We start from the raw sequence: 24,408 nt of genomic DNA on the forward strand, positions 1-24,408 counted from the left end.
AGCCAACAGCGAGTTGCAGTAATCCAGACGGGAGATGACAAGTGCCTGGATTAGGACCTGTGCCGCTTCCTGTGTAAGGCAGGGTCGTACTCTCCGAATGTTGTAGAGCATGAACCTACAGGATCGGGTCACCGCCTTGATGTTAGCGGAGAACGACATGGTGTTGTCCAGGGTCACGCCAAGGCTCTTCGCACTCTGGGAGGAGGACACAACGGAGTTGTCAACCGTGATGGCGAGATCATGGAACGGGCAGTCCTTCCCCGGGAGGAAGAGCAGCTCCGTCTTGCCGAGGTTCAGCTTGAGGTGGTGATCCGTCATCCATACTGATATGTCTGCCAGACATGCAGAGATGCGATTCGCCACCTGGTTATCAGAAGGGGGAAAGGAGAAGATTAGTTGTGTGTCGTCAGCGTAGCAATGATAGGAGAGGCCATGTGAGGATATGACAGAGCCAAGTGACTTGGTGTATAGCGAGAATAGGAGAGGGCCTAGAACTGAGCCCTGGGGGACACCAGTGGTGAGAGCACGTGGTGCGGAGACAGCTTCTCGCCACGCCACTTGGTAGGAGCGACCGGTCAGGTAGGACGCAAGAGTGAGCCGCGCCGGAGATGCCCAGCTCGGAGAGGGTGGAGAGGAGGATCTGATGGTTCACAGTATCAAAGGCAGCAGACAGGTCTAGAAGGACAAGAGCAGAGGAGAGAGAGTTAGCTTTAGCAGTGCGGAGAGCCTCTGTGACACAGAGAAGAGCAGTCTCACTTGAATGACCAGTCTTGAAACCTGACTGGTTTGGATCAAGAAGGTCATTCTGAGAGAGATAGCAAGAGAGTTGGCTAAAGACGGCACGCTCAATAGTTTTGGAGAGAAAAGAAAGAAGGGATACTGGTCTGTAGTTGTTGACATCAGAGGGATCGAGTGTTGGTTTTTTGAGAAGGGGTGCAACTCTCGCTCTCTTGAAGACGGAAGGGACATAGCCAGCGGTCAAGGATGAGTTGATCAGCGAGGTGAGGTAAGGGAGAAGGTCACCGGAGATGGTCTGGAGAAGAGAGGAGGGAATAGGGTCAAGCGGGCAGGTTGTTGGGCGGCCTGCCGTCACAAGTCGCAAGATTTTATCTGGAGAGAGAGGGGAGAAAGAAGTCAAAGCATAGGGTAGGGCAGTGTGAGCAGGACCAGCAGTGTCATTTGACTTAACAAACGAGGATCGGATGTCGTCAACCTTCTTTTCAAAATGGTTGACGAAGTCATCCACAGAGAGGGAGGGGGGGGGGGGGGGGGATTCAGCAGGGAGGAGAATGTGGCAAAGAGCTTCCTGGGGTTAGAGGCGGATGCTTGGAATTTAGAGTGGTAGAAAGTGGCCTTAGCAGCAGAAACAGATGAAGAAAATGTAGAGAGGAGGGAGTGAAAAGATGGCAGGTCTGCAGGGAGTCTAGTTTTCTTCCATTTCCGCTCAGCTGCCCGGAGCTCTGTTCTGTGAGCTCGCAATGAGTCATCAAGCCACGGAGCTGGAGGGGAGGACCGAGCCGGCCAGGAGGATAGGGGACATAGAGAGTCAAAGGATGCAGAAAGGGAGGAGAGGAGGGTTGAGGAGGCAGAATCAGGAGATTGGAGGGAGAAGGATTGAGCAGAGGGAAGAGATGATAGGATGGAAGAGGAGAGAGTAGCGGGAGAGAGAGAGCGAAGCTTGCGACGGCGCATTACCATCTGTGTAGGGGCAGAATGAGTAGTGTTGGAGGAGAGGGAGAGAGAAAAGGATACAAAGTAGTGGTCGGACACTTGGAGGGGAGTTGCAGTGAGATTAGTAGAAGAACAGCATCTAGTAAAGATGAGGTCAAGCGTATTGCCTGCCTTGTGAGTAGGGGGGGGCGGTGAGAAGGTGAGGTCAAAAGAGGAGAGGAGTGGAAAGAAGGAGGCAGAGAGAAATGAGTCAAATGTAGACGTAGGGAGGTTGAAATCCCCCAGAACTGTGAGGGGTGAGCCATCCTCAGGAAAGGAGCTTATCAAGGCGTCAAGCTCATTGATGAACTCTCCAAGGGAACCTGGAGGGCGATAGATGACAAGGATATTAAGCTTAAATGGGCTAGTGACTGTTTTCAACCTGAAGTGGTAAAGCCCAAACTGTCCCAGTACCAAAAGGATGGGCCCATACATAAAACAACATAAGACCCGCTCATAGTTTCTCACCCTGAGGCGATTGTTAAACTTTATAGTGTAACATATGTTTCATTGGCTTTTCTGTTGGATTCTGCCTATCCCCATTGGCATGGCTCAGTTGGCAGGGCTGTTGCTCAGCACATCTGATTCTGGATAGAAAATCTGTCAGCGGCTAATAACACTCTTGGATATGTATCAGGGAAACATCAAAAGACAATGGAAAACATCACTAGAGCACTTACTTAACTGCAGGTCAATGTGGATTGTGTTAGTGGAAGAATGTACAGGTAGTCATAACACTGATATAGTGGTATAGTTGGTGGTTGGTGATGATGCTGTGCTGCCAACAAGAGCAGGAAATTAGCTGTCAGCTTGGCCTCTCCTCTGATGTTTCTAACCTGGCATTACATCTTGCCTTATTTCTTCCTTGTAGCTCATAACTCTCTCTCTCTCTCTCTCTCGCTCTCGCTCTCGCTCCCGCTCTCTCTCACACTCTTTCTCTCGCTCTCTTCTCTCTCTTTCTCTCTCTCACTCTCTCTCTCTCACGCTCTCTCTCTCTCTCTCTCTCTCTCTCAGATGCGCTCTGACGGGCGGGTACTGAAGACAGAGCAGGGTCTGCTGCTGCGTTCTCTCCAGCCCTCAGACTCCGGGGTGTACCAGTGCACGGCCACAGAGAAGAACTTCAAACACACGCTGGTCAAGCTGCAGCTGGTGGTCTTGTCCGGCCGAGCCGTCAACAACCTCCTGGTGGAGGGTGGGGGGCTGGGGCCGTCTCCGCCCAGTGCGGGTCAGTACAAGGACCTGCTGACCATCCTGAGCCAGCCGGAGATGGGCCTAATCAACCAGTACTGTGAGGACTACTGGAAGCTGGGTGACCCCATGATGGGAGCCATAAAGGGCAAAGACACGAAAGAGCTAAAGGAGCAGAAGAAACCACGCAACCGCCGACATCACGGCGAGGGAGAGGAGGAGGAGGAGGTGGAGACATGAGGGGTCCCTTAACTCTCCCAAACCTCAACCGCACCCTATGGAAACTGGGAAAGACTCAATTTAAGAGAGTGACGAGGTGAAAGATAATCAAAAACCACAAATAAAATAAACAGAAGTGGTAAAAAACAAGAGGCATACAAACACACCCCACATCCCTTTGAACAATACAGTATATGATACACAGTATTTATTGTAGGTTGTATATAGTATCATTCTGTGGATTTCTTTGTACTTATAGAAAAATGCTCTTTGTGTATAGGTACCTTTTGGGCAAATGTTATTGTTATTATTGTTATTAATTGTATTATTGTTGTTACTGTCATTACAAAATTCTTAATCTTTCCATCTTTCAACATTGACAGCTCTGTTTGGAATGTGTAAACTGGCATGTAAAGGCTGTTCATTGTGAACTGAAAGGTGTCATTGTAAACAGAGAAATTAACTGAGGGTTGGGGTAGATGGAGATACAGTATATCTTGCTTCTTGTTTGCTTTGACAGAAATCCAATAGTCATATTATGAAGAAAATCACATTGTAGGATTTTTAATGAATTTATTTGCAAATTATGGTGGAAAATAAGTATTTGGTTAATAACAAAAGTTTCTCAATACTTTGTTATATATCCTTTGTTGGCAATGACACAGGTCAAACGTTTTCTGTAAGTCTTCACAAGGTTTTCACACACTGTTGCTGGTATTTTGGCCCATTCCTCCATGCAGATCTCTAGAGCAGTGATGTTTTGGGGCTGTCGCTGGGCAACACAGACTTTCAACTCCCTCCAAAGATTTTCTATGGGGTTGAGATCTGGAGACTGGCTAGGCCACTCCAGGACCTTGAAATGCTTCTTACGAAGCCACTCCTTCGTTGCCCGGGCGGTGTGTTTGGGATCATTGTCATCCTGAAAGACCCAGCCACGTTTCATCTTCAATGCCCTTGCTGATGGAAGGAGGTTTTCACTCAAAATCTCACGATACATGGCCCCATTCATTCTTTCCTTTACACGGATCAGTCGTCCTGGTCCCTTTGCAGAAAAACAGCCCCAAAGCATGATGTTTCCACCCCCATGCTTCACAGTAGGTATGGTGTTCTTTGGATGCAACTCAGCATTCTTTGTCCTCCAAACACGACGAGTTGAGTTTTTACCAAAAAGTTATATTTTGGTTTCACCTGACCATATGACATTCTCCCAATCTTCTTCTGGATCATCCAAATGCACTCTAGCAAACTTCAGACGGGCCTGGACATGTACTGGCTTAAGCAGGGGGACACGTCTGGCACTGCAGGATTTGAGTCCCTGGCGGCGTAGTGTGTTACTGATGGTAGGCTTTGTTACTTTGGTCCCAGCTCTCTGCAGGTCATTCACTAGGTCCCCCCGTGTGGTTCTGGGATTTTTGCTCACCGTTCTTGTGATCATTTTGACCCCACGGGGTGAGATCTTACGTGGAGCCCCAGATCGAGGGAGATTATCAGTGGTCTTGTATGTCTTCCATTTCCTAATAATTGCTCCCACAGTTGATTTCTTCAAAACAAGCTGCTTACCTATTGCAGATTCAGTCTTCCCAGCCTGGTGCAGGTCTACAATTTTGTTTCTGGTGTCCTTTGACAGCTCTTTGGTCTTGGCCATAGTGGAGTTTGGAGTGTGACTGTTTGAGGTTGTGGACAGGTGTCTTTTATACTGATAACAAGTTCAAACAGGTGCCATTAATACAGGTAACGAGTGGAGGACAGAGGAGCCTCTTAAAGAAGAAGTTACAGGTCTGTGAGAGCCAGAAATCTTGCTTGTTTGTAGGTGACCAAATACTTATTTTCCACCATAATTTGCAAATAAATTCATTAAAAATCCTACAATGTGATTTTCTGGAATTTTTTTTCTCAATTTGTCTGTCATAGTTGACGTGTACCTATGATGAAAATTACAGGCCTCTCTCATCTTTTTAAGTGGGAGAACTTGCACAATTGGTGGCTGACTAAATACGTTTTCCCCCCACTGTATACACTATCCAACCAAATGCTTACTTGCAGGTTCCTTCTCGACAATGCAACAACAATAAGAAATAATAAAAGATAAGAATACGAACATAAAGTATATGTCTCAGTAGAATAGAATAGAGATTTTAGCATAACTATAATACAGGAAGGCATAATTTATTGTCCAATATTTACACGTGTTTTGGGGAAGAGGGGATTGGGGGGCAAGTTCAATGGCAGAGGATGCACAAATGCCTCCACTCATTGGATAGCTATCCCTGTGAACCTGGTGTCTAAATGAGTATGTTGAACACCCTTGCTATTTTATTGGCTCCCCAAATAGGTTGATGGTTTTTATTTCTGGCTTCATTGGTTATTCCTCACTGTACAGTAAATGCCATTGTCTCAGGCAAACCAGTTGTTATAAATGCAGTGTTGCTATGTATCCTATGCATGAAAACAGCTCTACATGGCCAGAATCAGTGAAGGTATCAATATATCAAACGTTTCCAAGGCAATTCATATTTGTGTGGGGAGGAAGGTTGACACTAAGGTCAATCGAATAGATATTTTAACAAAAGGATGAAAAAAATGTAAAAAATCTTACCTTTCAGCTGCTCACTTGTGGTAAACTACGTTGTGAAAATGTTAAAGTTAAAATAATCAAAAGAAACAAACACCATAGATACTTATCAAAAAAATATTTTAAGGCTTTCTTTGGTTTATCTAAATATCCAATGGGATTGAGTGTGAGGTACAGTAAAGAAAGGGTCAAGGTTTTGGAACAAAGGGCATTATTCTCTCATCTTTAAAAGATTGACTTGGATCTTATGGAAGGTATTAGATATTCAAAACATTGGCCAGGGCCAAACCTAGCACACTTTGGCCAAATAATTTTAATTTTGGTCGACAAAAACAAGCACAATTCAGCTTGAGATGTTGTGGTACCCAGATGACTTTCACTAAGCAGCCATTTTGGTTCTGACTAGGAGCCATCTCTTTTCATTTATTGCTGCGCTTGGCTTTACATGTACAAAAATAAATACATGTCCTTACAGAACAGAGCATTGAACAATGTTGTGACACTTACTAACCAAAATATTTGGGAAGCTGGCTTTTCATTGTGTGCATGAGTATGTATTTGTACTGTAATTATAAAACAAAAAAAACTATGTTGTAGTTTTTCTGTTCTTCCAGTGTACAGTATGGTCAACATCAGCCAAGGTGTGAGGGACAGCCTCGGTGCCGAAGAGAAACAAAATGGATGAGAACTACTATGTGTAATGTACCTACAGATATTGACATGCTCTCCCTTCCACTCTTCACTATAGAATACTATTCATTCCCAGAATAAAACCAGATAGCCCCTGTTACTCTCCTCCAGTTGAAAACAGGGTGTTACAACAACAAACAGTTTTTACAATTTCTTAGTCTTTTTAAGATGTGTCTTTAGTTTTGGAATGTTTTTGTTTTGTTTTTGTATTTTGTTTTTGTATTTTGTTTTTGTGTTTTGTTTTGCTCGGTTAAGACTTTCTGAAAAAAGATTAAATGCACAGACAGAAGTGACGTTGTTGTAATGACTTGTGTAAATTACTTTCTCTTCCCTTTCCATTGATGTTGCTGACTAATAAATTAAAGCTTTATATTTATAAAAATTGAATGCTCTACTTTTATTCTGATGTTTCCATATTATATTTTGTGTATCGCTCAGAACTTTTGGGAATAAATGTTCGAAGCTACCCCAGAGAGAGAATGATGAGCTACCAGCCATTTGTGGCAGTCGAGGGCATCATTGGCAGCTTGACTGACAGTGATGCTCTGTTATTATCTAAGACGGAACCCTTGGAGGAAATACATTTACATTGTAGTAATTTAGCAGAGGCTCTTATCCAGAGCAACCTACAGTAGTGAGAGCATATCTTTTCGTACTGGTCTCACATGGGAATTGGACCCACAACCCTGGCGTTGCAAGTGCCATGCTCTACAAACTGAGCCACATTTGGTATTTTATTAGGATCCCTATTAGCTGTTGCAAAAGCAGCAGCTACTCTTCCTGGGGTCCACACAAAACATGAAACATGACATAAAACAGAACATTAATAGACAAGAACAGCTCAAGGACAGAACTACATATATATTTTTAAAAGGCACACATAGCCTACATGTCAATACTTACACACAAACTATCTAGGTCAAATAGGGGAGAGGCATTGTGCCGTGAGGTGTTGCTTTATCTGTTTTTTGAAAACAGGTTTGCTGTTTATTTGAGCAATATGAGATGGAACGGAGTTCCATGCAGTAATGGCTCTATATAACACTGTACGCTTCCTTGAATTTGTTCTGGATTTGGGGACTGTGAAAAGACCCCTGGTGGCATGTCTGGTGAGGTAAGTGTGTGTGTCAGAGCTGTGTGTAAATTGACTTTGCAAACAATTTGGGATTTTCAACACAATGTTTCTCATAAAAATAAGAAGTGATGCAGTCAGTCTCTCCTCAACTCTTAGCCAAGAGAAACTGGCATGCATAGAATTGATATCAGCCCTCTGATTACAATGAAGAGCGAGACATGCCGCTCTGTTTTGGGCCAGCTGCAGCTTAACTAGGTCTTTCCTTGCAGCACTGGACCACACGACTGGACAATAATTAAGATTAAACAAAACTAGAGCCTGCAGAACTTGCTTTTTGGAGTGTGGTGTCAAAAGAGCAGAGCATCTCTTCATTACTGACAGACCTCTCCCCATTTTTACAACCATTGAATCTATATGTTTTGACCATGATAGTTTACAATCTAAGGTAACGCCAAGTAATTTAGTCTCCTCAACTTGTTCAACAGCCACACCATTCATTACCAGATTCAGCTGAGGTCTAGAACTTAGGGAATGATTTGTACCAAATACAATGCTCTTAGTTTTAGAGATGTTCAGGATCAGTTTATTAGTTACCACCCATTCCAAAACAGACTGCAACTCTTTGTTAAAGGTTTCAGTGACTTCATTAGCTGTGGTTGCTGATGCATATATGGTTGAATCATCAGCATACATGGACACACATGCTTTGTTTAATGCCAGTGGCAGGTCATTGGTAAAAATAGAAGAGTAGAGGGCCTAGAGAGCTGCCCTGTGGTACACCACACTTTACATGTTTGACATTAGAGAAGCTTCCATTAAAGAAAACCCTTTGAGTTTTATTAGATCGATAGCTCTGAATCCACAATATGGCAGAGGTTGAAAAGCCATAACACATATGTTTTTTCAACAACAGGATATGGTCAATAATATCAAAGGCTGCCCTGAAATCTAACAGTACAGCTCCCACAATCTTCTTATTATCAATTTATTTCAACCAATCATCAGTCATTTGTATCCGTGCAGTACATGTTGAATGCCTTCCCTATAAGCATGCTGAAAGTCTGTTGTTAATTTGTTTACAGAGAAATATCATTGTGTTAGGTCAAACACCATTTTTTCCAACAGTTTGCTAAGAGCTGGCAGCAAACTTATAGGTCTGCTGTTAGAACCAGTAAAGGCCACTTTACCATTCTTGGGTAGCGGAATTACTTTGGCTTCCCTCCAGGCTTGAGGACAAAGACTTTACTCTAGGCTCAGATAAAGATATGACAGATAGGAGTGGCTATAGAGTCAGCTACCATAACTTTCCATCTAAGTTGTCAATGCCAGGAGGTTTTTCATTATTGATCGACAACAACAATTTTCCCACCTCTCCCACACTAACTTTACAAAATTCAAACTTGCAATGCTTTTCTTTCATTATTTGTTTTTTTATGCATGACTACAATGGCTCACTGTTCATTGTTGGCCTTTCCTGACTAAGTTTGCCCACTTTGCCAATTAAGTAATCATTAAAATAATTGGCAACATGGGACCAAATAGATGAGTAGAGCTTTTTAAAATGTTCTTAGCAAGAGACTATCTCAAATATTTCAATACGGTATCGCATGGCTTATTCCCCTCATTACTAGTGGATATCATTTTCACCATAAATACAATGGACTGCATGATTTGCCTCAGAGGATGAGGCTGACTACAAGACCATGGGGGACTGACTGTGATCAGGTCTGCATGGTTAAAGCATTAAAGCAGGACCTTGAGGATTTCCTCACCAAAGCCTAGACAGCGGGTTAGAAAAGAGCCATACCCGGCATCACCAGACTGAGTCACTAGGTCATGGCCAAACTGACACAGTGAGTGAGCGAGAGAGGGGGGGGGGGGGAGATGAACAGTGTAAGATGAATACTGAGGCTTTTCCCACTGTCAGCTCGCTGTGCGCCTCTCTCAGGGGCCAATAGAGTATCAGCCCTACAGAAGTCTGAGCCCCCTGCTGTGGCCACCTGAATATGCACACTAAGGGCTCTATTCAATCAAACCCATATTGCAGTATTTACGCAGTAGCTCGATTTCCATTGGTCAAATTAACTCACAGACTGGTCTTGGGTAATGTATAAAAAACCTACAATTACTACCAGGGCGACCCCACTCACAGGTACTGTATGCTTTCACTTTTCAGAATTAGAAGTGTGTGGGCAAAGGATGAATATTATAAATAAAGACAATGTGTAAACATTGCTATGGCGGGTTTGAATGAATCCCAGACTTAGGGCTCTATTCAATCTGTAGAGCTGAAGCGTTTTTATTTATTTTTCATTTCACCTTTATTTATCCAGGTAAGCCAGTTGAGAACAAGTTCTCATTTACAACTGCGACCTGGCCAAGATAAAGCAAAGCAGTGCGATAAAAACAACAACACAGAGTTACATATGGGATAAACAAAACGTACAGTCTATATACAGTGTGTGCAAATGTAGTAAGTTATGGAGGTAAGGCAATAAATAGGCCATAGTGCAAAATAATTACAATTTAGTATTAACACTGGAATTGTAGATGTGCAGAAGATGATGTGCAAATAGAGATACTGGGGTGCAAATGAGCAAAATAAATAACAATATGGGGATGAGGTAGTTGGATGGGCTAATTACAGATGGGCTGTGTACAGGTGCAGTGATCGGTAAGCTGCTCTGACAACTGATGCTTAAAGTTAGTGAGGGAGAAATGAGTCTCTAGCTTCAGAGATTTTTGCAGTTCGTTCCAGTCATTGGCAGCAGAGAACTGGAAGGAATGGCAGCCAAAGGAGGTGTTGGCTTTGGGGATGACCAGTGAGATATACCTGCTGGAGCGCATACTACGGGTGGGTGTTGCTATGGTGACCAATGAGCTAAGATAAGGCAGGGATTTGCCTAGCAGTGATTTCTAGATGACCTGGAGCCAGTGGTTTTGGCAACGAATATGTAGTGAGGGCCAGCCAACGAGAGCGTACAGGTCACAATGGTGGGTTGTATATTGGGCTTTGGTGACAAAACGGATGGCACTGTAATAGACTACATCCAATTTGCTGAGTAGAGTGTTGGAGGCTATTTTGTAAATGACATCGCCCGAAGTCAAGGATCGGTAGGATAGTCAGTTTTACGAGGGCATGTTTGGCAGCATGAGTGAAGGAGGCTTTGTTGCGAAATAGGAAGCCAATTCTAGATTTAACTTTGGATTGGAGATGCTTAATGTGAGTCTGGAAGGAGAGAGTAGTGATTCTAGTCGGGCAGGCGGGTGCAAGCAGCGTTCGATTGAAGAGCATGCATTTAGTTTTACTAGCGTTTAAGAGCAGTTGGAGGCTACGGAAGGAGTGCTGTATGGCATTGAAGCTCGTTTGGAGGTTTGTTAACACAGTGTCCAATGAAGGGCCAGATGTATATAAAATTGTGTCGTCTGCGTAGAGGTGGATCTGAGAGTCACCAGCAGCAAGAGTGACATCATTGATATACACAGAGAATACAGTCGGCCCGAGAATTGAACCCTGTGGCACCCCCAAAGAGACTGCCAGAGGTCCAGACAACAGGTCCTCCGATTTGACACATTGAACTCGATCTGAGAAGTAGTTGGTGAACCAGGCGAGGCAGTCATTTGAGAAACCAAGGCTATTTAGTCTGCCAATAAGAATGCAGTGATTGACGGAGTCGAAAGCCTTGGCCAGGTTGATGAAGACAGCTGCACAGTACTGTCTTTTATCGATTGCGGTTATAGTATAGTTTAGGACCTTGAGCGTGGCTGAGGTGCACCTATGACCAGCTCGGAAACCGGATTGCATAGCGGAGAAGATAGGTGGGATTCGAAATGGTCGGTGATCTGTTTGTTAACTTGGCTTTCAAATACTTTTGAAGGGCAGGGCAGGATGGATATAGGTCTGTAACAGTTTGGATCTAGAGTGTCACCCCCTTTGAAGAGGGGGATGACCGCGGCAGCTTTCCAATCTCTGGGGATCTCAGACGATAGGAAAGAAAGGTTGAACAGGCTGGTAATAGGGGTTGCGACAATTTCGGCAGCTAATTTTAGAAAGAAAGGGTCCAGATTGTCTAGCCCAGCTGATTTGTAGGTGTCCAGATTTTGCAGCTGTTTCAGAACATCAGCTATCTGAATTAGGGTGAAGGAGAAGTGAGGGGGCATGGGCAAGTTGCAGCGGAGGGTGCAGAGCTGGTGGCTGGGGTAGGGGTAGCCAGGTGGAATGCATGGCCAGCCATAGCAAAATGGTTGTTCACATTTATCAACAACACCCAAATTCAGTGCAGTGGGCAGCTGGGAGGAGGTGCTCTTATTCTCCATGGACTTTACAGTGTCCAAAACTTTTTGGAGTTAGTGCTACAGGATGCACATTTCTGTTTGAAAAAGCTAGCCTTTGCTTTCCCAACTGATTGTGTATATTGTTTCCTGACTTCCCTGAAAAGTTGCATATCGCGGGGGCTGTTCGATGCTAATGCAGTATGCCACAGGATGTTTTTGTGCTGGTCAAGGGCAGTCAAGTCTGGGGTGAACCAGGGGCTATGTCTGTTCTTAGTTCTGAATTTTTTGAATGGGGCATGCTTATTTAAGATGGTGAGGAAACACTTTTAAAGAACAACCAGGCATCCTCTACTGACGGAATGAGGTCAATATCCATCCAGGATACCTGGGCCAGGTCAATTAGAAAGGCCTGCTTGCTGAAGTGTTTTAGGGAGCGTTTGACAGTGATGAGGGGTGGTCGTTTGACCGCGGACCCATTACGGACGCAGGCAATGAGGCAGTGATCGCTGAAATCCTGGTTGAAGACAACGGAGGTGTATTTAGAGGGTAAATTAGTCAGGATGACATCTATTATTATGAGGGTGCCCATGTTAACGGATTTAGGGTTGTACCTGGTACAGTGAGGGAAAAAAGTATTTGATCCCCTGCTGATTTTGTACGTTTGCCCACTGACAAAGACATGATCAGTCTATAATTTTAATGGCAGGTTTATTTGAGCAGTGAGAGACAGAATAACAACAAAATAATCCAGAAAAACGCAAGTCAAAAATGTTATAAATTGATTAGCATTTTAATGAGGGAAATAAGTATTTGACCCCTCTGCAAAACATGACTTAGTACTTGGTGGCAAAACCCTTGTTGGCAATCACAGAGGTCAGACGTTTCTTGTAGTTGGCCACCAGGTTTGCACACATCTCAGGAGGGATTTTGTCCCACTCCTCTTTGCAGATCTTCTCCAAGTCATTAAGGTTTCGAGCCTGACATTTGGCAACTCGAACCTTCAGCTCCCTCCACAGATTTTCTATGGGATTATGGTCTGGAGACTGGCTACGCCACTCCAGGACCTTAATGTGCTTCTTCTTGAGCCACTCCTTTGTTGCCTTGGCCGTGTGTTTTGGGTCATTGTCATGCTGGAATACCCATCCACGACCCATTTTCAATGCCCTGGCTGAGGGAAGGAGGTTCTCACCCAAGATTTGACAGTACATGGCCCCGTCCATCGTCCCTTTGATGTGGTGAAGTTGTCTTGTCCCCTTAGCAGAAAAACACCCCCAAAGCATAATGTTTCCACCTCCATGTTTGACGGTGGAGATGGTGTTCTTGGGGTCATAGGCAGCATTCCTCCTCCTCCAAACACGGCAAGTTGAGTTGATGCCAAAGAGCTCGATTCTGGTCTCATCTGACCACAACACTTTCACCCAGTTCTCCCCTGAATCATTCAGATGTTCATTGGCAAACTTCAGACGGGCCTGTATATGTGCTTTCTTGAGAAGGGGGACCTTGCGGGTGCTGCAGGATTTCAGTCCTTCACGGCGTAGTGTGTTACCAATTGTTTTCTTGGTGACTATGGTCCCAGCTGCCTTGAGATCATTGACAAGATCCTCCCGTGTAGTTCTGGGCTGATTCCTCACCATTCTCATGATCATTGCAACTCCACGAGGTGAGATCTTGCATGGAGCCCCAGGCCGAGGGAGATTGACAGTTATTTTGTGTTTCTTCCCTTTGCGAATAATTGCACCAACTGTTGTCACCTTCTCACCAAGCTGCTTGGCGATGGTCTTGTAGCCCATTCCAGCCTTGTGTAGGTCTACAATCTTGTCCCTGACATCCTTGGAGAGCTCTTTGGTCTTGGCCATGGTGGAGAGTTTGGAATCTGATTGATTGATTGCTTCTGTGGACAGGTGTCTTTTATACAGGTAACAAACTGAGATTAGGAGCACTCCCTTTAAGAGTGTGCGGCTAATCTCAGCTCATTACCGGTATAAAAGACACCTGGGAGCCAGAAATCTTTCTGATTGAGAGGGGGTCAAATTCTTATTTCCCTCATTAAAATGCAAATCAATTTATAACATTTTTGACATGCGTTTTTCTGGATTTTTTTGTTGTTATTCTGTCTCTCACTGTTCAAATAAACCTACCATAAAAATTATAGACTGATCATTTATTTGTCAGTGGGCAAACGTACAGAAGTAGGTTCCTTGATAATTTGTGTGAGATTGAGGCCATCTAGTTTAGATTGTAGGATGGCCGGGGTGTTAAGCATATCCCAGTTTAGGTCACCAAGCAATACGAACTCTGAGGATAGATGGGGGGCAATCAATTCACATATGGTGTCCAGGGCACAGCTGGGGGCAGAGGGGGGTCTGTAGCAAGTGGCAACAGTGAGAGACTTATTTCTGGAAATGTGGATTTTTAGAAGTAGAAGCTCAAACTGTTTGGGCACAGAACTGGATAGTATGATAGAGCTCTGCAGGCTATCTCTACAGTAGATTGCAACTCCGCCCCCTTTGACAGTTCTATCTAGAAGGAAAATGTTGTAGTTGGGAATGGACATTTCTGAATCTTTTGTGGCCTTCCAAAGCCAGGATTCAGACAATGCTAGAACATCAGGGTTGACAGAGAGGTAGATAGCCGGGAGATGGGCCTGGCTCGAGGCTAGCTCAAGGCTAACTGGGGCTTGCTTCAGGACAGTGGTGATTAGCCAACAACAACAACAGCCATTCGTTTGCAACTAGCTAGTTGCGATGATCCGGTGTTAAGGTCCAGTGATTCAGTAATTCCGGCAGAAAATCCGATATGCTCTGGCGCGATGTGCAGACTGGCCGATAAGCTGGCTGGTAGGTAGTGCAAGCCATGGACAATGGTGAAGACCGCTAACGGTGGCTAATAGCAAGTAGCTAGTTAGCTGGCTAGCTGGCTAGTTTCAGCCGGAGGTTCTAGATTAGAAGGTATAAAGAAATAATAGAAACCGTTCCACATTGGGTGAGGCGGGTTGCAGGAAAGTACAGTATCTCACAAAAGTGAGTACACCCCTCACATTTTTGTAAATATTTGAGTATATCTTTTGAACAATGAAGAAATGTCACTTTTCTACAATGTAAAGTAGTGAGTGTACAGCTTGTATAACAGTGTAAATTTGCTGTCCCCTCAAAATAACACAACACACAGCCATTAATGTCTAAACCGCTGGCAACAAAAGTGAGTACACCTCTAAGTGAAAATGTCCAAATTGGGCCCAATTAGCCATTTTCCCTCCCCGGTGTCATGTGACTCGTTAGTGTTACAAGGTCTTAGGTGTGAATGGGGAGCAGGTGTGTTAAATTTGGTGTCATCGCTCTCACACTCCCTCATACTTGTCACTGGAAGTTCAACATGGCACCTCATGGCAAAAAACTCTCTTAGGATCTGAAAAAAATAATTGTTGCTCTACATAAAGGGCCTGGGCTATAAGAAGATTGCCAAGACCCTGAAACTGAGCTGCAGCATGGTGGCCAAGACCATACAGCGGTTTAACAGGACAGGTTCCACTCAGAACAGGCCTCGCCATGGTCGACCAAAGAAGTTGAGTGCACGTGCTCAGCGTCATATCCAGAGGTTGTCTTTGGGAAAGAGACGTATGAGTGCTGACAGCATTGCTGCAGAGGTTGAAGGGGTGGGGGGTCAGCCTGTCAGTGCTCAGACCATACGCCGCACACTGCATCAAATTGGTCTGCATGGCTGTCGTCCCAGAAGGAATCCTCTTCTAAAGATGATGCACAAGAAAGCCAGCAAACAGTTTGCTGGACATCACAGGGCCCTATTGTCCATCCCCACCCTGCCCCATAGATGGAGCGCTGTTACCAGCTTATCTGATGGCTGACAGCAGCTGACGGGGAACAGTGGAGCAAAGCTCGGAGACAGTGTGGGCGGTAGACACCCCAACCCTGGATACAAGGACACCAACATCTAGGGGCCAGCTCTCATTTCCCTTCAATGAGGGCCTGAATGGGTGTTGTAACGTCGACTATGACGGTGCCAGTAAAACTACTGTATAGTACCCACCAATACACCTACTGTACCTCTCTGACAGATTAGAGATGGGCAAAATACCAAGATATCAGTGGAAGGCTGCATTTACTCATGGCAATCAGTCTTCCTCAATGACAAACTATTTCTAGCCGTCGTCGGCAGCGCAGTCTCAGGAGACCATCAATTTCTTGTGCCTTGGGGGGTTAGCGCAGTGTCTGTGTAATTTGTAAGAGTTAGACAGAGAGCTGCAAGACACCCCACATCTCAAAGAGAACTGTTGTGGAATGCTATCTCTAACATGCCATGTGACACACTGACATCATTCAAGTGACTTTCCATTAGAGGAATTCTTCAGACAATACGGTTCTTCCTTATCAGTCGGTCTGATCATGGACTGTGATCATTATGAAGCAGACATGACTTTCAGTGGGTATCAACAATCTCCTCCGTCTCTCCCACAGCACACAACAGAGAGCCGAAGAACACAAATGGCTTTGTTGGACCAGGGAGATTGATTCTGAACTGGGAACAGTGAGAGGCAGCAGATTGGAATCCCATGAAACTGCTTGATTGTTCTGATATGACCTTCAGAAGATACTCAGTCAGTCACTGGTCCTAGCCAGACAGTCACACCCACTCTGCTCCTCAGATAGATCTGATAATCCACTGACATCATGTGTCCTAACCTGGGGTGGCTGCCTGGTTGTGGTTTGAGCAGATCAACTGTTCTCATAGCAATTGTAATGTACTGCATGAAATACTGTATGTGGTTTTGGGTCCCAGTTAGGGTTATTTACAATTTAAAAGGTCTTGACAAACTCTCCTACCTTCTTACTACCTGTCCAGGAAAAACTCTAGGCTCTAGGCTCAACAAAACCCACATTTGGGTTAGTAAGGACAGACGGTCTGGACGGATATAATCATTGGGAGTAGGCCAGTGACCAATCCTCAAAAAGGGCTTCAGTTTTAGAGATACCCCTACCCGAGGTAGAACAAAAGACAAAACATATTTTACTGCAAAAATGGTTAGATAGATAGATATTGATAGATACAATGGGCTGAAATATCAACTAAGAATTTTATGATGAATGTAAGCTTTACTTTTTGGTATCTCATTAATAGACAACTTGCTCTCATTTAGTGCTGTATGGTCCTGCCTGACAAAAATACATACAGTTGCACGTTTTGTTGTTGGTGTGGCTATTGTGATCTAATCAGCTGTAAGGAAAACAAGTGGGCTGAGACAGTGAAAACTGTAAGTTATTTTCAGTCAAAGGTTCCTCTGTGGATTTTATATGTTCAGCCTGCAATTACGTTAGGGGGCCACCCTAGATTTGACTCCAAATCCATTATGGCTTCCAAAATCCAAAATGGCTGCCACAATATCAATAAATGGTGGTTTAATCACCTGTACATGTTTTAAATGAAACATCTTTCAGATTTGTGTACAGTACTTATGACCTGTACTCAACTATGTTGGGAATCCAGTAGGCCTGCCATAATGACACTCAAACACCATTGTCTGGATATAGAAAAGGCAGCTGACTGCTTGGCATGACAACACCAAGTATTCCAAATCACGAGCCTCTGAGGATCAATGAGGCAACAGAGGCTCCAACGAAAGGAAAGAGAACCCTGGACACCCTCTCCCTAGCTCTACAACTTGCCCTCACTGTGGAATAACTTGTGCCTCCAGGATTGGGCTCTTAAGTCACCTCATTATTTACAAGTAAGCTTTGATTCATTGCTAGTCCAATACGGCTGCCTCGATCCAACATGACCTTCCGCTGACTCACTGCATTTGTGATGCGCATTGGGATGTTCTGGGGCACTTTTATGATGTTCGGGTTGAGCTGGAACATTGCTTTTTTTCAAAAAATCATGTCCACCATTCTGTCTGTCATATATGTTGACCTGGTGACATCATGGTGGATGGGGTGGATGCAACCTAACATGATGACAAGCGGATTAGGTAAACAACACAACCTGAGACTCATTGACAAAAAATGCTATCAACTTAGTGGGCCTTCATACTGTATGTCATAGGAATTGTGCCTATCCAATGTCAATGCAATCCTGAATCTCCGAGTCTGACATGGAGTTGCTGTACATGTTGACTTGGTGACATTATGGTATATGGGGAGGATGCAACCACATATGACAAGCTCATAAGGCAGGTGCTCACCACATTGAACCAACACACCTCTCCAATGTCAATGCCATCCTGAATCTCCCAGAACTGGCATTGATAGGCCCACTCCACCATCAGTCCCCCCTCTGGCAGTTACTAGAGACAGAGACACCATGGAACTGGACTGTTACATTCAACAGCCAAAATGCCATCTGGAAAGTGCTGATGGCATTGCCCTTATGTGTACCTATTTTGCTACCACCCATGGCTGGCCAGCCCATGTAACACCTGAACTTGAGAGCATGTGAAGAATGAGCTCTCATGATGTGGTGACTCATGCATTGGTCTGGGAAACTGTTCAGTAATCCCAACATCCCTATAAGGTCAAACTTGAACAAAGATTCTGTAGGTGATCGTGTATGGTGACTGGGGATTGACTGTGGAATAGTAGTCTTTGTGCACCATGCTTGATCAGTTGCACCACCTCTGCAACCCCGTTACTTTCCATCAAAGCCCAGGGATCATCTTCAAATGTATTGTATATGTGCGTGGAGCTGTGCTACGTCATAACCAACGCTTCATAGTCATAGTGTATGACCTACACTCTAAGTAACCTCTAGGTAACCTGAGGTCACCCCCACAGGTTCTGTCACTCTCCTCATCTCCTGCTGGGCTTGTCCCAGACCGTATTCACAGCCAACTACCCACTGTAAATATTGGCCAAATAATCATCGTACCGACTTCTAAAGGAATATGTAGCACTTGACCTGCAGGCCTTTTGGCCACATTCAACATAAAAAAACTCAAACTACAGGTCAATTAGGTGTTGGAAAGACTTTCCTTCACAACTAGACAACCAACCATTCCACCACTGGAATATTCCCAGCATCAGTCAGGCTGAGATAACATTTAAGTTAGTCAATGGGTCTCGTTGGCATTGGAAGATGCATCTGCCTACACCCAACTGTTGTAGAAATGGAAACTGATCACCACACAGCCCTGAATACCCTGCCAGTCATACAGGGAGGATACTGCCCCCTGTACCCAAGAAAGCAAAGGTAACTGAACTAAATGACTATCGCCCATAGCACTCACCTCTGTCATCATGAAGTGCTTTGAGAGTCAAGGATAATATCACCTATACCTTACCTGTCACCCTAGACCCACTTCAATTTGCTTACCGCCCCAATAGATCCACAGACGAAGCAATCGCCATCACACTGCACACTGCCCTATCCCATCTGGACAAGAGGAATACCTATGTAAGAATGCTGTTCATTGACTATAGCTCAGCATTCAACACCATAGTGCCCTCCAAGGTCATCATTAAGCTAGAGGCCCTGGGTCTGAACCCCGCCCTGTGCAACTGGGTCCTGGACTTCCTGACGGGCCGCCCCCAGGTGGTGAAGGTAGGAAACAATATCTCCACTTCGCTGATCCTCAACACTGGGGCCCCACAAGGGTGCGTGCTCAGCCCCCTCCTGTACTCCCTGTTCACCCATGACTGCGTGGTCAAGCACGCCTCCAACTCAATCATCAAGTTTGCAAACGACACAACACTAGTAGGCTTGATTACCAACAATGACGAGACCGCCTACAGGGAGGAGGTGAGGGCTCTGGGAGTGTGGTGCCAGGAAAATAACCTCTCACTCAACGTCAACAAAACAAAGGAGATGATCGTGGACTTCAGAAAACAGCAGAGGGTGCACTCCCCTATCCACACTGACAAACTGAAATGGTCCACCCACGCAGACATTGTGGTGAAGAAGGCGCAACAGAGCCTCTTCAACCTCAGGAGGCTGAAGAAATTTGGCTTGGCACCTAAAACCCTCACAAACTTTTACAGATGCACAATTGAGAGCATTCTGTCGGGCTGTATCACCGCCTGGCCCGCAACCGCAGGGCTCTCCAGAGGGTGGTCAGTACAGCTGCATCAAAGCTGGGACCGAGAGAATGAAAAACAGCTTCTATCTCAAGGCCATCACTAGCCATCACTAGCACATTAGAGGCTGCTGCTGCCTATTGAAATCACTGGCCACTTTAAGAAATGGAACACTAGTCACTAATAATGTTTACATATCTTGCACTACTCATCTCATATGTATATACTGTATTCTATTCTATAATATTCTACTGTATCTTAGTCCATGCCGCTCTGTCATTGCTTGTCCATATATGTATATATTCTTAAATTCCATTCCTTACTAGATTTGTGTGTATTGGGTATATGTTGTGAAATTGTTAGATATTACTTGTTAGATATTACTGCACTATCGGAGCTAGAAGCACAAGCATTTCGCTACACCCGCAATAACATCTGCTATACACATATATGTGACAAATCAAATTTGATTTGATTTGATTTGCTGAATTACCAGTGAGCTGTGTAACCTGGTCAGGCCCCAGAACTACAACCACTACCGTCTACTTTGTCCCCTCACCCTGTTTGGACACACATGTCCTGGTCACCTCAAAGACTTTGAATCAACCTTGCACACTTACTTTCAGTGGGGAAAAGAGGGGACATGTTAGAGCTGCTAGAGCAGCTGACTGTTGTATTACAGGTTGCTTTCCTGTAACTTGGTTACGCTACTATGGCTACATTTACACAAGCAGCCCAATTCTGATATTCTTTTCCACTAATTGGTCTTTTGACCAATCACATCAGATCTTTTCACATCAGATCTTTTTCAGAGCTAATCTGATTGATAATTTTTTCACTCATTTATCTTTTGACCAGAATTGAGCTGCCTGCCTAAACAAATATGCTTGTGTCTTGAAAAACATGAACACATTGAAAAGCTGGTTGGCTTCAGCTGTATTGATTTACACCAAAACAGTCTTTATGGGCATGAGTGTTGTACTCTGAAAAGTTGCCTCATCTATAAAATTGATATTTACACATGTTTGTCATTTAGCTGATGCTGTTATCCACAGCAACTTACAGGAGCAATTAGGGTTAAGTGCCTTGCTCAAAGGCACATCAACAGATTTGTCACCTAGTCTGCTCGGTGTATCAAACCAGGAACCTTTCTGTTACTGGCCCAAAACTCTTAACCGCTAGGCTACCTGCCACCCTTGATTTTACCACCATCAAATGGTATTATAGCAGCCGTATTGGATTTTGGACGCCATATTGGATTTGAGGCAATATCCAGGGTGGCCCCAAAGATAATCTGTGGTGGCCCCCTGACAAAATTTCAAGAGTAGGGGCTAAAGATACTAAATCCTTTTAAGGATCGTCAGACCCAAAACTTTTATTTTGATGTCTGAGCCCACTTGTTTTCCCTAGAGCCAATTACAATAGCCACAACATAAAAAGAAAAGTATAACTGTATGTATTTTTGTCAGGCAGGACCATACAGCACTGAATGAGAGCAAGTTGTATATTAATCAGATACCAAAAACTAAAGCTTACATTCATCATAAATGTGAATAGTTGACATTCCAGCCTTTTGTATCTCTGTGTTTAAAAGTCTATATTTCCAAGGTGCATTAAGATATGCTAATCATGTTTGTTTGTGTATGTAGTGCAGACAACTGACTACTTGTATTCCAAATTTGAGCAATTTCAGAGCTTGCAATATTGGGTTACATGAGCTTATGTGGCCCATCCCCCCTTCAGCAGGCGTTATTCTGCACTTTTTGAATTTAGGGGGTGTGTCACAATATCTATCAATTTAAACACTTTTTGAGTAAAATATTTTTTACACAACCATCCATTTCATAAATGGGAGACATTAGAGATGTGAAAAAACATGGTTGCGTTTTGTTCTACCTAGGGTAGGGGTATCTAAAAAATGTGGAGGCCTTGCCACTAGCCTATAGGTAAGCAGATAAAATAGAAGGAAGGCAATGCTGCTCCCTGCTGGACAGTTATAGCATAAACCATGTCATTACTGTACTAAGATTTTTGTTTCCACAAACAACTGAGTATAATATGTCATACACATTAGTTATTCAATTAATTAATTTGACCATCAAACAACTCAATGGTAATGGCTGTTAGTTATTCAATTATCGTATTCTCTTGTTCTTCTATCCCTCCCAAAACACATACATACTTCACTTTGGAGGAATAATTCATATCTCCACCTACAAATTGCATTGTAGCATTTCACCCAGTAGATGGTATGACACACAAGTGGTCACGTCAAATATAAGAATAGTATGCAGTACACTACCAGTCAAAAGTTTGGACACACCTACTCATTCGAGGGTTTTTCTTTATTTTTACTATTTTCTACATTGTAGAATAATAGTGAAGACATCAAAACTATGAAATAACACATATGGAATAATGTAGTAACCAAAGAAGTGTTAAACAAATCAAAATATATTTTATATTTGAAAATCTTCAAATAGCCAGCCTTTGCCTTGATGACAGCTTTGCACTCTTGGCATTCTCAATATAAGTATTGTAAGTCCAAAAATTGATGTAGCAATTAAGGAATAACTGTGATCACTGGCCTTTAATTTCAGCGGCCGCCAGTCTTTAGGAGGGGCAGGAAACCACAACTTAATGTAGTCATTACATGTCACCCTGAGAGAGCTAGGGAGCATCTCTCTAAGGCCTGATGATAGTATGGATGGCTGAATACAGATGGAAAGAAGACATATAACATGGCAAGCCTCACTAGAGGAAGGATATCGGATTCCCATCTCAGCCCAGAGAGGTGTCTTTACCCATTACCATTCAGACACCAATCTGAATCAATTCCATGTATCCTAGAGAATCTCTTTAATTGTGTCGGTTTTGGCATAGCACAGTTGTGGATTGTTCTTGATTAAAATCATATCAGAATATGAGTTAAGCTTGTGTAAATTGAAATAGTTAATCACAGATGCTCAGAGAGGGCATAATATGACGTGCCTGCTTATGAGTCACTGGTGAATCTGTCCATCTTTTCAAATTAAGCTTGATCATGTAATTTCATGTACAAGCTGCTTTTATGAGTCAGCTTTAACTTGCAACATTGCGGGCTCGATTCAATCCGTAGCGCTGAAGATCAGCGCTATAGCGCGTTTGAAATTCAAAGCAATGTTAGCGCATTGGTTGGAGACTGCATTCACGGTAAACAAAGTATGTGTCGGCTCAATCGGAAATGACTTTCACATTTCAGTCGCGCTATACCGCTGATCTTCCGCGTACGGATTGAATCGAGCCCTGAGTCTTTGCCCTGGATTGGATGGTTGCTTGCCGTTCTAGATAAGAACCATGTATAACACATCGTAGAAAAGCAAATGGTTGAGGGGAATAAGTGAGATAGCCACAGATATTCCATGAGTAAACTTTTATTACCATCAAAGTCATAAACTCAGTCAAGGAGTACAGTACAGAGCTTACAAATGAGAGACAGTCAGGACCTAAAGGTCACCACTGCTCCTGATGAACATTACATCGAGAAACAACAGGTACATCAGAAAGTGCATGGAGAAATGAACAGACATGGATTACTAAATACAGTGGCACTGAAACAAAGCATTGCTTTAGATTGTGTAACAGTATTTATTTGCTGTCTTAAGAGGATGAAGGACGCAAAATGGTATATTCACACAAATTATTTAAGATATTCCTGTTAAGCTTTTCGTGGAAATCTAAATGTTTTGACAAAATAAAGACATTGTGTACTGCTATATCTCAATAATGTATCTGAATATGCATATCAATCAATCAATATATTATTGTGGGTGTCAGAGATGTGAATAAACAATAGACTGGGGAGCAATAACTGATCTCTGTTCAACCAAAAAAATATAGCAAATTTGACTTCCTGCATTCTATTGAAAATAATTGCTCCAAATTTTCTTAAATACATACTTCCATAAAACTTGCAAGTAACCTGCAGAGGGACCCATAAAACACATTAATATACTGTATGTGCATTATAACTTCTGTGTACTGATAAAAAACCATTGTCTTGCTGTGACAAGGAAAGACAGAGGCTGTATGGAGCATGGTACTGTAAATACAGTACAGAAAGAGGGGACCAAGTCAAGCATGACTAATATGATCTAGGCTCCACCTTGTTTGACACTGGCCATGTGTTAGTTGATTGACTATCTGGATAGGGTATCGATGGTTGTTACGGACTACAGGCTTTTAACTTACAGATATGTACATGTACTCTTGAGTCCCTGGCGGCGTAGTTATTTTCCACCATAATTTGCAAATAAATTCATAAAAAATCCTACAATGTGATTTTCTGGATTTTTTTTTTCTCCATTTGTCTGTCATAGTTGACGTGTACCTATGATGAAAATTACAGGCCTCTCTCATCTTTTTAAGTGGGAGAACTTGCACAATTGGTGGCTGACTAAATACTTTTTTTCCCCACTGTAGAACTGTAGTCTATAGAGGACACCAAGAGAATAATCACATTTTCGGCAGCAAGTTGAATATTGCAAAATGTATGGTGATTACAGAGAACTCTTGCAGTACCTCATTATTGACCATACTGAAGGGAGCCTGGCTATAAACCGACAACTGTTCTGTTTCATATTATTGTTATGAATGTCTTGAGAATAAGTAAACCTATG

At 43.5% G+C, this 24,408-nt stretch overlaps 1 protein-coding gene across 1 annotated transcript in view; it reads left to right on the top strand.

Annotated features, from left to right (window-relative positions):
* Positions 1-6,755, top strand: part of LOC311138975 (semaphorin-3F-like) — a 111,357-nt gene extending 104,602 nt beyond the window's left edge. The window contains exon 18 of the mRNA XM_084173789.1: positions 2,725-6,755. Within this exon, the coding sequence (XP_084029915.1) occupies positions 2,725-3,138 (414 nt within the window). The 3' untranslated portion in view covers positions 3,139-6,755. The remainder of the gene's footprint in view (positions 1-2,724) is intronic.
* Positions 6,756-24,408: the final 17,653 nt, after the last annotated feature.

The sequence above is a fragment of the Coregonus lavaretus genome, assembly GCF_964263955.1.
Source record: "Coregonus lavaretus genome assembly, chromosome: 12".
Lineage (NCBI taxonomy): Eukaryota > Metazoa > Chordata > Actinopteri > Salmoniformes > Salmonidae > Coregonus > Coregonus lavaretus.